This window comes from Malus sylvestris, chromosome 14 (genome assembly GCF_916048215.2).
Source record: "Malus sylvestris chromosome 14, drMalSylv7.2, whole genome shotgun sequence".
Taxonomy (NCBI): domain Eukaryota; kingdom Viridiplantae; phylum Streptophyta; class Magnoliopsida; order Rosales; family Rosaceae; genus Malus; species Malus sylvestris.
In genome coordinates this window covers 28,982,661-28,996,150 of record NC_062273.1, presented here as the reverse complement: position 1 = coordinate 28,996,150, position 13,490 = coordinate 28,982,661, and the positions used below count along the sequence as shown (strand labels likewise).

Sequence of the window (13,490 nt, the reverse complement as noted above, 5' to 3'; positions counted from 1 at the left end):
GTCGCTTCCGGCCAGAAAATTCCTCCAGTCGTGGAAAGACACAGTCTCAGAAACCCACCTCCATCCTCATCATCTCCGGCCACTGGGACACCGCTGTCCCCTCCGTCAGCTCCATTTCCGGCCCCTACAGCACCATCTACGACTTCTATGGCTTCCCCAGATCCATGTACCAGATCAAGTACCCCGCCCCCGGCTCCCCCCACCTCGCCAACCGCGTCAAGCAGCTGCTGACCTCGTCGGGCTTTGGCCACGTCGACGTGGACACCCAGCGGGGGCTCGACCACGGCTCCTGGGTCCCTCAGTCTCTCCGTCCATCCTTCTCCCTTAGTCTCTCCATCCTTCTCCCTCGGCGATATTATGGTTAATATCGCGATAATATCGTTAATATCGCGATATTATCGATATTATCGATATTAGCGATATTATTACGATAATTAACTGTAAACGTTGAAAATATCGCTATGTGAAAATAACGATATTATCGGTGATATTTCGCCGATAATATCGATATTTAATTCCTTGGTCAGAATCTAGCATAATAGATATATTAATTATGGATGTGGATTGTCTGCCCTCCTATTTTCATATTCTTTTCATCTCCTTCTGTTTTGTGTGGTCACGGTTAAGTCACATCAACATTTTATATTTCTATTACTTTTTATTTTATTATTTTTATAAAAAAATGAATATAAAATATTGACGTGGTTTAACCGTGACCATACAAACAGAATGAGATGGAAAAAGTATGGAAATGGGAGGGCAAACAATCCACCACCATTAATTATATCGACAACAGATCCAATCCCGACCGGACAAATTATTGCTGGCCAATGTTGACATAGCTAGTTTCCAGGTTGTTTTTGGACTGTTTTCAGTTTCTCAAGACTGAAGACAGAGGAGGGATATGGGATTGGGTAGCTTAAGCTTGGACTACTATCTGGTGCCGGCGGGTCTCTGTGTGCTGGGAATATACCACGCTTGGCTACTCATCACAGTGTTATGCAATCCCTCACGAACTGTCATTGGCCTCAATGCTGTGGTTCGCAAGCAATGGATCTTCTCCATGATGACTGTTAGTCTCTCTCTCTCTCTCTCTCTCTATTTATGTTCTGTTTAAAAGCTCTAAAAGGCTAAAAGAGAATTAAAAGTGCTTTTTGAATGATTAAGCTCACAGGATCTCCTAACAATGGTTGGCGAAAAAAGTTTAAAGATCTTCTGGGTTGGAAATGCACTTAGAAGTTCATGTGTTTCTTTATAAAACACTTTTTCTCTATATTTTTTTAATTCCTATTCTTTATTATAGTAATGCTCGGAAGGCTAGATTTGTAGACAAATTTGTAAATTAAATGAAGTGTCATCAATATCAATGAGCACGTTTATCAACACTTAATGATAATTCAATCATCAATTTTCATGTTATATAGTTTATAAAATTTTATCCATAATTTTAGTCTCCCTAACATTACTCTCTTTATTATGTCTTTTGTTTAGAAGCACTTTTAGATAGCTAAAAGTGAAATATAAATGCTTTTAGAATGACTAAAGTGGTTTTAGAGGAGCTTTTCAGAATGTTGAGTAGGAAAAAGTTAAAAGTGTTTATAGGTTAGAAAATCACTTGGAATCAAGTAACTAAACGACGTTAGGCGCTAATCGGGTAGAGAGTTGAGATTTAGCGTCTAGGTGAACTAGACGGATTTAAAATAAGTGCTTATTTACACTTAAGAAAAACTATGCTTGTATATATTATTATTGGGAATAAAATAAATATAAAATACAATAAATGCCAATAAGTTATGTAAGCAAATTAACCAATTACAAATATAAGAACCATTATCACAACTGAATTAATTTAGCAAATCCCTTTGAGTAGGCCCCAATTTAACTTAATTAGTTAATTGGGAAAAAAATTTTGAACCGCCTAGTTCTTCTCTATTTTAGGAGAGATTTTTCAGTGTGACCGTCACACGGGGTGATACATCACATGTCCTTATATAAATAGTGGGTTATGTGTGTTAAAAGGTTAATAACTTAAAAATTAAAATTTTCCACCACTTGCATAAAAACACGTGGTGTACTATCCGTGTTCCCGTCACAAGTAAAAATTTCTCCTATTTTAGTGACTGTTTTGTCAAAATATCGCCGCAGAACCCCACTTCTCAGCACCTAGACACCGCCTAAGCCGATTTTTATAATACTGCTTGGAAGTTCAAGAAGAATTTGGATCATATTAAAAAATTTGATGTACTTTCAGTAAATGTTTTACCGGTAATAACGCTTACGTGTAGAAGTGCATTTCCAAACTGTGCTTTTATTTGTATTGCCAAACGCTAAGAAGTTGAGCCCATGAATTTCAGGACCCCTCCAAGAATGGAGTTTTGATGGTACAAACATTGCGCAACAACATAATGGCATCTTCCCTTTTGGCAACAGCAGCAATCACTCTTTCTTCTGTGATCAGCGTATTCGTGAGCACCAGTTCGAGCTCCGAAAGCACTTCAACACAAATACTCTCCTCTCTCCCTCTCTCTTCAATCAAGTACTTCTGCGTTTTACTGTATTTTCTCATCGGATTTATCTGCAATGTGCTGGCCACTAGATACTTTGCTCATACCAGCTTCTTGGCTACCCTGCCAGTATGGACGGACAAAACAGATTACCTTAATTATGTTTCGATAACTTTGAATCGAGGGAGTTACTGTTGGTCCCTCGGGTTGCGATCGTTTTACCTCTCCATTCCTATGTTTCTTTGGATCTTCGGGCCAATTGCCATGTTTGTCTGTTGCTGCCTTATGTCAAGTGCCCTCTATTTCTTGGACACTACCACCAGTTTTACACAACTTGTTCTCAGCACTTCACTCAAACAAGAAAGGGGTAGAACCAATGATGTGGAATCAATTGTTCAATCATCGTAAGTTCTCTTCGATAGTAACCTTTATAATTCGTAATTCTTAAGTCAATATAGAATATAACAGGTTCCATTTATTTTGTTTTGAATATTAAGTGTGCGTTTCTTTACCCTACCCTGCATGTGTTTGGGTGTCTGTTCATATGTTGCTTCTTTTTTTGGTAGAAATTCTATCTTATGTAAGACATAATCTGAAATCACAACAACAAGACATGAGGATCACGAATAAATCAAATTAATATAAAATAGAGATCGACTAATTATATTAAATTTATCTGTAAAATATGGAACACATGATTTTGAAGATGAAGCCATTGATCCTTGCAAACAAAGTAGAAGTAGTCTTCTACTTCCAGTACCTCTCAATGAACTCTACTATCGAAATAGGCTTGTAGTTTTCGTGAGTTTCAATTGGTATGGAAGCAGGGACTGTTCCTTGGTAATATAGCTAGGGTTTCAACCAATTCCTCCCTATTATGGGAAAGGATATCAACCCAAATCATATCTAATCAATTAGAGTCCCATCATGACTCTTATTCCTTGTATTTACTTAATAAAGGTCCATAATTGATCGCATGTAATTAAGACTCCAATATGTTTATTTCCTTAAGGTACCGAGAGTCCTAGAGATTTCTTTAACTTGATTGCCAAGTCAATATTCCCTCAATTATTCTCGGCATAATTTATCGTCATTCACAAAATGGTTTTACAGCATATTGTTACGTTCGGTGTTTATACAATCTTAGTCTAAGACGGTGGATGAAGAGCATGGTTGAAACTTAAAAGCAATATGGATGAAGAATTCATTATATATATGCAAATTCTGTTGTTAAATTCTTAAGCAGTAGTCTTTGATTTCCTTTGTACGAATGCCCAAATGTTGAATAAGTTTCATATCAGATCATACATTCTGCAGCAAAGAAAGCGCCTACGTAGAGATATCGTATGATGTTTCATACCGTATAGGCTATTAGTAGGTTCCATTTGAGCACAAGTTTGTAACCTTGTATGATTTTCCATATGTAAACATATGTTACTCTTAGAATGCTTACTCTGCATAGATGTTGTTCCAAATTCTCAGGGAAAACTCAAGTTTTGAGGACGTTAATCACCTCCGCTGCCCCCTACTTACTGCCAATTCAGTTTCTGCCTCTTAATATCGCCGGATAGTCTGCAACATGTTTCTGTTGCTGGTTCTAAGTGTTTCCCTCTCCCGTCTCTGCGAGCATTGCGTAGGCTTGAAGGTTCGCCTTTATGTTTTTGCTCGGCTAAAGTGTGCTATCTTCTTGCCCTAATACAGTGAGTCCTGGTTATATTTCATTTCCAAAATCTCAACCACTCATCAGTTGGTACGTCCAGGTCGAGAATCCTAAACTATGCTTCTTACTCGAATCATCCTTACTCCAAACAAGTGAGAATTTTATTTTCTTGTAATTCATTCAGCGAATCATCGTTCACTGATTGGCCAGAAATAATAAAAAAAAAAGGCTGTGGGAAGCAAACATTTCCTACTTTTGAGTTTTGAGATCATATCACTGTATAAATTAATTGAAAAAAATTAACAGACTGTAAACACGAATATTTCTGCGATGAAACGAGACAAAAACACATGTACAAAATAATATTTTGTATTAATGATTTGGGGTTACAATCTCTTTATAGTTTGATCCTCTAATTCGATCTCCGTAAAATGTAGACTTGTGGATATTTTGTTGATCCAAGGGCCGCCGATGCTTGATTTTGGATGAACGGTTGGAAGTTTCTTCAAGGGCCTTAGGGGCTTAATCTTGAAGGTTGAGGGAAGTTTCTTCAAGGGCCTTCGAGGCTTGATCTTGAAAGTTGATGGATGAATGGATCTTCAAGGGCTTTTGGGCTTGATCTTGAAGAACGGGGATGAACGGATCTTCAAGAGGCTTTTGGGCTTGATCTTGAAGAATGGATGTGTGGATTTGTTGATGTTGTTGATCCAAAGGGCCGTTGGGGCTTGATCTTAGGATGAATGGATGATGAACGATGAACACTTTCTTCAAGGGGCCGTCGGGGCTTAATCTTGAATTGGTGGAAGTTCTTCAAGGGCCATTGGGGTTTGATCTTGAAAGAGGATTTGACGAAGAACGAAGAGAGCTTTCTTGATCTTTCGGGATTTGCTTGGGGAGCTTTTAGAGTTTCAAAGCTTCAAGGTTTTGGTGTGATGTGAATTGGTTTCTTTGAAAATGAATGTCTTGGCTTCCTATTTATAGAATTCCAAAACTTGATTTTTGGATTTAAATAATCAGATGAAATAAATCATTTCTGTCAGGTGTTGACACGTGTCTTATTTGATGATTTTTCTGATTTATTTTTATTTTTCATTGAGTCACACGCTACATGTAAAATTTATGTGACAAGTGAGCGCTGAAATTTTAATTATTGATCAACATTTATTTCACCGAAATTTCAATGTCTACACAAACATAATTCACATTGTCATACTAAGATATTTGCATAAACAAGACTGCGGTATTTGCTCAAATTGTGAGAAATTGGCCATTAGACCATGAACTGTCATGGACTTAGAGCAAGGGCCGAGCTAGAAATTTTCAATGGGACGGGCTCCCTCATTCTTTTGCTAGTGGCTTTGTGCTTTAAAAAAAATAAATATATATATATATATATATATATATATATGTGTGTGTGTGTGTGTGTGTGTGTGTGTGTGTGTGTGTGAGTTTAGTATTACTACAGAATTTACTTCTGCATGAACTTGGAGGGATACACAATTCAGATTGCTGATTTTGGAATGGGGTCGTTGTTTACATTCGAATACATCTAGCTTTTGCTTAATTAGCATCTACCACACGTGGATACAGTAATAAAATTGGAGTACAAGAATGAAACAATGTAATTTCTTTTTTGATATAGGCGATATTTACATTAAGTTCATCTAAATTGCGTGGAGAAGATTCAAATTTGACTGTAGATGGAGAAGCACGCTACTCTGGCGGACTTAGCTATGCAAATAAAATAATGTAATTACTCATAGTGTTATAGCCAAGTTATGAAGCATCCCTAGTAGTAAAAGAAGTAAAAAGATGGCTCATGGATGAAACTTCTATACAGAGTATTTATTTCAAAATGGTTTTACTTAGGGCATGTTTGATCAGTATTTCTTTTTTTTTAGTTTTTAGTTTTCAACTTTTTGAAAGCTATACAACAAAACTCGTTTAGTTATTACCTTCAATTTTCAGTTTTTAAGAGAATGAAAATTGAAAACCCAAAACTAAAAATGAAAGCCAAATTTTGGAAACTCAAAAAGATAGCATACACTTTTTATTTTCAGTTTCAGCTTTTATTTTTGTTAACTGAAAACTGAAAGCGTTAGCAAACGAGTATTCAGTTTCAATATTTTAAAAAACTTCAACACTGACAAAATGATTATCAAGCCCCAATTAATTAAACCGGCTTACCTATGCTTCACACACTCCCTACACCAGACCCGATGTATGAAATAAAATTAAAATAAATTATTAGTAAGAGGAATTGTTTTGGCATCTCAAGCTCCTCCACTGTGTCATACAAGAGGATGAGTGAAAAGATGTGGCTTTACTTTGAAGTTGAACATGGACAATTTTGGAACAATAAAGGATGATGGAGCAAGCAGCAGCAGCATAATTGTGGAATGATGGAGCACTAGTCGTCCCACCATATTTGCAATAATGCGTATATTCCATGGAAGAAATATGTGACCTCATCCCGTGGAAGAAATATATATCCACAAGCACACATTCAGACCTTTTGGAAATGTGTGCACAGTTACACAATGTTGGGAAGCCGACATGCGTTGGCTTTTTCTTCAATCTTCACCGTGATTGATGATTGACAGGCATGCACTCCACTACAAGAGAAATATTGGCTAATGTCTTTAACCTTCAGAGTAGGTATTCTATATATACATACATACATACATATATATATATATATATATATATATATATAGATTTTCTACATTAATATTACGTTGTCAACTTTCATTCCTACTATTATTTCATAATGTATTTTAAGTTTCAATAATCAAAACCATCTATACTTTAAGTTCACATTCAACGGCAATTCTTGCAATATGAAGGGGGTCTAATCTTAAACGTGGAAAAGTAGAGTGACTTGAGGTGGTATATGGGATCAGAAAACAACAACTTTATCTGCAATAACATCGTGATAGCTTGTCATATATGGAATCTGATCTCATATTCAGAATAATGTGCTGTGAGATTAGCAGGAACCTACACAGTACTGTAATGGGATAAGGTACACATACAATTGTTCAGCTACTTGACTGGTCACACGGATCCTATAATATTTGAACTTCTTGCTCCATGTCCACGTTATTCACGTTATATAAGAGATGAAATCTGCAATTGGTTTTATGTATATTACATACATACATACGGACCAAATAGCTAGTAACCCTTGATGTCTATGGGCCATGATACTTTACAAAGGAATTAACTTGGCTCATCAATGAATGAGGAGGAGTTCTTCTTCAATTCACTTCGTGGCCGATTCACTGAACTTCGGACTTGTGATTAGAACCGTTAATATTATAAATCACTTAGCAATGATCATCTCTGTAAAAAGACCAATGAAATATGAAATCATTTATCATCAAACTATATAAGAACATATGGACGGATTCGGTTAAAGCATTATGAATAGTCTATTTATTTGTTATAGTTGGTTGACTAAACGACTTTAGTTTCAATTGATTTCTTGTAGAGATAATCTTTACAGAGTAGCTGATAATATAAACGATTTCAATGATAAAAACAAAATTATATTAATTGTCCATGAAGTAAATTGAGGAGAAACTTCTCCTCAATCTCAGGAGCCTTGGCATTCCTCATTACAATAATGAATCGTATAATATCTGACGCGAGGGACCAGTACTAAGCTAGTAGCCACAACGTGCACCCTAACCTGTACAGTACTGAGAAAACGACAATATAAATGGTACAGGACCAGAAAGAAATATATGCTAGGCAAGTTGGCCTGAAAGAGCTAATTCCATGAAATCATCTTTTCGGAAAAATATATATGCTAGGCAAGTTGGCCTGAAAGAGCTAATTCCATGAAATCATCTTTCTAGAAAGCATCCATCCACTTCCTACCAAACAAAACGTTACAATTTTGCATCTTGACTGACTATAGGTTGTAACCAAACTGATACATCACACACACACACACACACATATATATATATATATATATAAAGGGATCTCCGTTTTTGTGTAGGATCCAGTCCACATCGAACTTTAACGATCTAAATTGTCTATTTTGTAAGTCTCTATTCATAGTCATCCTTGCAAAAATTTAATTTAATCCAAAACAATTTGCTTATTTAATTATCACGATGAAATTTCGTTGTTTCTTGTAGAACAAAATGTTCATCAAGTTCTTTGAACTCAATTAGATGTCTCAAATATTTTCGATTTGGCTAATATTTTGTAAGGATGATCTATGAGGTCCAACTTGAAAAAATAGACCGTTCGAATTGTTGAAGTTGAATGTGGTGTGAACCCCACAACTAATTCCTATTTAAAAAAAATGGAGATCCTTCCTATGAAGGCCTCCTATATACATATGAGTACACTCTGATGATTAAAATAGAGACATCAATCCAACACAAGAGAAATGTTAAGAAGATTATTTCAAAATGAGATTCTCTATGGACTCTATGCTATCTCATAATTTAACATCAATTTCCGTGTCAATATAATAAAACATTGTGAACTTGAGGTGCCAAATAATCCATTAAGAGTCTTACTTTTAAGAGAATCTTCTTCAAACTAATAATTTACCATACAACATGATCATTATATCATTAGTGGCTTAGCTAATGTACACAGGTCTATGTAAGATGTTGAATGAAACATTGTCTTTTCTTTTTTTCGTCATGCGATTAATTTGCAACATTCATGGAACATATGACATCAGGATTCGTATTCATACTTTATATTTTCTCTCACTTCCGCTGTGATTAAGCACATATATCTATAGAACACATGACATGAGGATTTGAATGCATACATCTATCCAAACACATAGGTAAATTTTCACGCATACGTAGGTGATTTGCCGATACATGAGAAAAAAAAAAGAGAGACAAATGCAATATGTTGCATTCAAGTTTTCAGCTAAGGATTATTGTCTTGTTTTGGGATAAGCTTAACCCCAACCCCTTAATTATATCCAGTGAATAGAAGCCGTACACGTGTGTGACATTGATATAATATACAACTCTATAACATGTATATAACACATGATGAGATAGATGCTATTAGTTGTCTGCATATATCTATGTATCTCCCTAGACAATTTTTCATATGCATATTGCATATGCCTAGGGCCGGCCATGGCCCATTGTGAGCTGGCCGATCTTTTGGGGCCTCAAAAAATCGGGAGCACCAATAATATTAGGATGGTAAATTCATATATGTTTTCATAAGAGTATAAATTTATAAAGTTTGGTTAAATAATCAAGAATTTTAACAAAAATATGTGGTTTCTCCTCCTTAAAATTAAAGAGGTCCCGAGTTCAAAACTGTTTGTGTATTCTTTTACTTAAAGTGAACAGTACGTAGAGTTTTTCGTTAAACTTCCCTATAAAATAAGTACGTTAATCAATAGTTAAGTAATAATTCAATCATCAATAATCACATCATATGATTTCCAAAATCTGATTCAAAATTTTGGTCTCCCTAACATTAGCCTTTAATAAATTAATGTATATATGTCTTTACCAATAGGTTTAATTTGGTGCTCATTCATTGCTTATACATATCAATTAAAGACTAAAAAATATGATTATATTTTTAGTCCCATATTGACAAGGTTAGTAAATAAGAAAAAACACCTCATGATTTATATAAAAATAATTTAAAAGTTCAGATAGTGGGGAAGCAAAACTTATCATCTATCTATTTGTAAGTCTGGGGTTTTTTGGTTCTATTCTCTCAATACAAAATAAATTTGTTTTTTCATGTTTCTAAATCATTGGTTGTGCTTTTTTTTAAAGTATAATTTTATCGAAATCTTACATATGAAAACAAATAATTTTTTTATATGAAGTTAGGACATATTTTCTAGCGTTGCTATAAACCTCAAAAATCTCAAGAACTATACAGACTAGCTAGTTATCCCAGTCATGTTGTATGACACGTGAGATGAGCAACTACTAATTACCTACATACGTCTTTTTACACGCCTAAGCAATATTTCATACAACATGTTGCGCATACTAACTAGCTAGACCACTCATGCAGATGCAGCGTTGAGGGGGAGCGAAATGTGCAATTGCACATGGCCCCCATATTTGAAGGGCCTCCAATATCTTATATTTATATGTAATAATGTTATATATTAAAAATATACTTTTATTAGCAATTTTTTTTTCTTTCTAAACATAAAAATTTGGAGTGCACAATGAGATAGTAGGAGTGCCAATAACAACACCGTAAAAAATGATTTTCTTTTCAATTTTATTATATAATAATGCTATATATTCAAGTGAAACTTTAAAGTTAGAGTTTTTGAAGGTTTTTTTTTTTCTTTATTTGGTTGCTTAAAATTGAACTGTTTTTTATTATTTAGTGAAGATTATGTTTGTAACTCTTTTTATTTAGGGTTTTTATCACAAATGGTCCATGAAATTGACCCACCCCATCAAGATGGTCCCTGAAATTGAAAATCGATCAATGTAGTCCAAAAAATTGGGTGTTGCAAATCAATGTAGTCCTTCCGTTATAACTCCGTTAAAATTTCTGTTATGTGCTGATGTGATACATAATTGGGTTCCAAAATATAATAAAATATTGCCATGTAGATTAAAAGTAATAAAATAATAATTTAAAAACTATTTTATATAATTTAAAACCAAAAAAAAAAAAAAAGAGAAAAAGAAGAAGAAGATGATTGTTCATCTTCTTCTTCTCCTCCTACCCAGCAGCACCCGTTTACATCCCAACTGCCACTCTCACCAGAGCAACCACCCCACCCCACCCCACCCCGTCGCATATGTAATCGTCATAATAAATTCTTAGTGGCACTCCCCTACGGCCTGCACCTCCGGGTCGAGCAACATTAGGGAGGTTTCATTTGGGGTTCTTTTAACGGTTAACAAGCTAATTGCAAAAACTACAAAACTATGGATATATAGAAATAGATCGAATTTGTGCATGTGACGGATGAACTGAAAACAAGGGTTAGAAAACCTATATATATGCGTACCAGGAAGTTCCCAGGGTTCGCATTTGTTGAAAACAAGGGTTAGATTATAAAAACTATTTTTAATTATTATTTTATTACTTTTAATCCACATAGCAATATTTTATTATATTGTGGAACCCAATTATATGCCACATCAGCACATAACAAAATTTTTAACGGAGTTATGACGGAAAGACTACATTGATTTGCAACACCCAATTTCAGGGACTACATTGATCGATTTTCAATTCAGGGACCATTCTGATGGGGTGGGTCAATTTCAGGGACCATTTGTGATAAAAAAACCCTTTTATTTATTTAATGACATTTGTAAACTTACAATCAGTGAGTCCTAAATGTTGTTTTGATTTAAATTATTATTTTCTAGTACCATATAGTGTCCTACATTTTTAAAAATAAAAACTATCTTAAAATATGGCCCTTTAATAAATTTCGTACAGGATCCTTGAAATCTCAGAGACGGCCCTGCACTTATGTATATGATACACGAGGGGAGAGAAGACACACTTGTGCATATACACATGCCTAGGCAATGATTCATATATATAACATGTTGCAAACCCTTAGGCAGATTGGATAGCCTGCTAAAGTTGTATGACACGTGACTTTATATGTGTGAAGAGAAAAATGCAATGTTACACAGCATGTTGCAGACAAGTTTTTTCTGTTTTCTCAAGAGATAGTGATCATCATAAGATTTCAAGAGGGTCGTTCGATTGTTTTTGGATAAGTCCTAAGTCCCATGTCCTTTATAGGGTTGTGCCATTCATACATTTTTTTTCCTTGTTACACATTCTTTTTCATTTTCGGCCCTTTAGATTGAATGGATTGAAAAATATCAAATAATAAAAATTAACAAAAAATGCATGAAAGGTAAAAATTAACAAGAAGTGTATAAAAGGTAAAAAAAAAAAAAAAAAAAAAAAGAGGTGCACACACGTATATATAAGTAAATGTGACATTAATATGTATAATTATTCACGGATAAAGTGAAGCCGTGCGCAGAGACCAATTGGGGCCTATCAAACTGCAGACACTTCCATTTTGTGATGATCGATCGACACAACTTTCTCTTTCCTTTTTCTCTCACGTCAAAATCTAATCTGCATAGTCGGAAGACGTACAGTTCTATCATAACAGCAATTGAATAAATGAGGATAGATACAGAGATAATAGCGCTGGTGTAGTGGAGTTTGTGTTCTTCTTTTTTCCTTCTTTCATTTCAGATATCACAAATACAGCGTGTCATTCGTTAACCACATCCACATGATCAGTCAAGCCATGTAAGAATTGATCATCCCACTAGGCACTAGCTAGACAACAATATCAAGTCATGAAATTTTTAAATTTCAATTATGTTTCAAGAAATCCTATATAGCATGTAAATTTTTACCGTTAGATTCTTGATCATCATATTTTCAATTACAAATTTGACTGTTAAAAACTTAAGAATATAAAATACTCCAGATGATACAAGAAAATACCAATGCATGCTTGCCTAAGCTAAGCACTTTAGCTATGTTTCTTGTCAGGCTGGGTGGTGTGATATATATTTCTAGTCCATACAAAAGTAATCAATTTTTTCCACTTCAGTACTCTTGATTCCATGGTGGGAAGGGAAGGAAGATGGTTTTGTCTTTTGACTGGCTAGGGCTAGCTATATATATGACACAAGTGGATGAGAATTATGAATTTGTCACTCCTTTTTTTATGTTTTACATATTAATATTTTAAAAATGGAACTATCGAATCACATCAACCACAAGTCATCAACTTTCTTAAATGAAAATCATCATACATAAATTTCTTAAAAAATAAAATCATGAGAAGTCGTTTCATCCTCCGCCGTGTTTTGATGTTTGCAAATACTAAGAATACTAACTACAGTCTGACTAAGTTTAAGGTGAATCTGATATATACAATCATTATTATCAAAACCTTTCCTCACTTACTAGCTTAATTATAAAATCAAATCTGCTCTTCTCTCACCTAAAGATTTTGGATATATATGTCGATCTCCAATCTCCCTGCTAAGATTTTATTCTAGAAGAAGGAAAGAGTACTAGTAACAAGAAGCATAAGTACATTGAAATGTTAGTAAATTATAAATATGGTCTTACAATTGTTAGCTACTTGGACGTTTGTGAAGAAGTTGAGGTTTCACCATATAAAACTAATTAGCAATATGAAGAGTAACTTAATTACTTATAAACATATATATGCAAGGTCTCTCATTTTCTCGATGTGAGGTAGATACTCTTAATACGATTTCTCACGTGTGATGAATTTTCAAGCCTAGTAAGTGGACAACACAAATCAGGTG

The 13,490-nt window shown here is 34.6% G+C and overlaps 1 protein-coding gene across 3 annotated transcripts; it reads left to right on the top strand.

The window, feature by feature from the left end:
• Positions 1–764: 764 nt before the first annotated feature.
• On the top strand, positions 765–4,434 carry LOC126599371 (uncharacterized). Of its 3 annotated transcripts, none has more exons than XM_050265736.1 (3): positions 765–1,072; positions 2,355–2,908; positions 3,987–4,434. In XM_050265736.1, exons 1-3 carry the CDS (start codon positions 905–907, stop codon positions 4,060–4,062), a joined length of 798 nt encoding a protein of 265 aa, XP_050121693.1. In that variant the 5' UTR covers positions 765–904; the 3' UTR covers positions 4,063–4,434. The 3 variants fall into 3 exon arrangements, with proteins under 3 accessions (XP_050121693.1, XP_050121692.1, XP_050121694.1); XM_050265735.1 differs by having other exon boundaries at positions 3,967–4,434; XM_050265737.1 differs by lacking the exon at positions 3,987–4,434 and adding an exon at positions 3,618–3,702.
• Positions 4,435–13,490: the final 9,056 nt, after the last annotated feature.

Excerpts from the sequence above, each read along its gene's own strand:
- LOC126599371 (XM_050265735.1), top strand. The coding sequence starts at position 905 with ATGGGATTGGGTAGCTTAAGCTTGGACTACTATCTGGTGCCGGCGGGT. Across the intron at positions 1,073-2,354 it reads GGATCTTCTCCATGATGACT|GACCCCTCCAAGAATGGAGT; the intron begins GTTAGTCTCTCT and ends CATGAATTTCAG. Across the intron at positions 2,909-3,966 it reads GAATCAATTGTTCAATCATC|ATGTTGTTCCAAATTCTCAG; the intron begins GTAAGTTCTCTT and ends TACTCTGCATAG.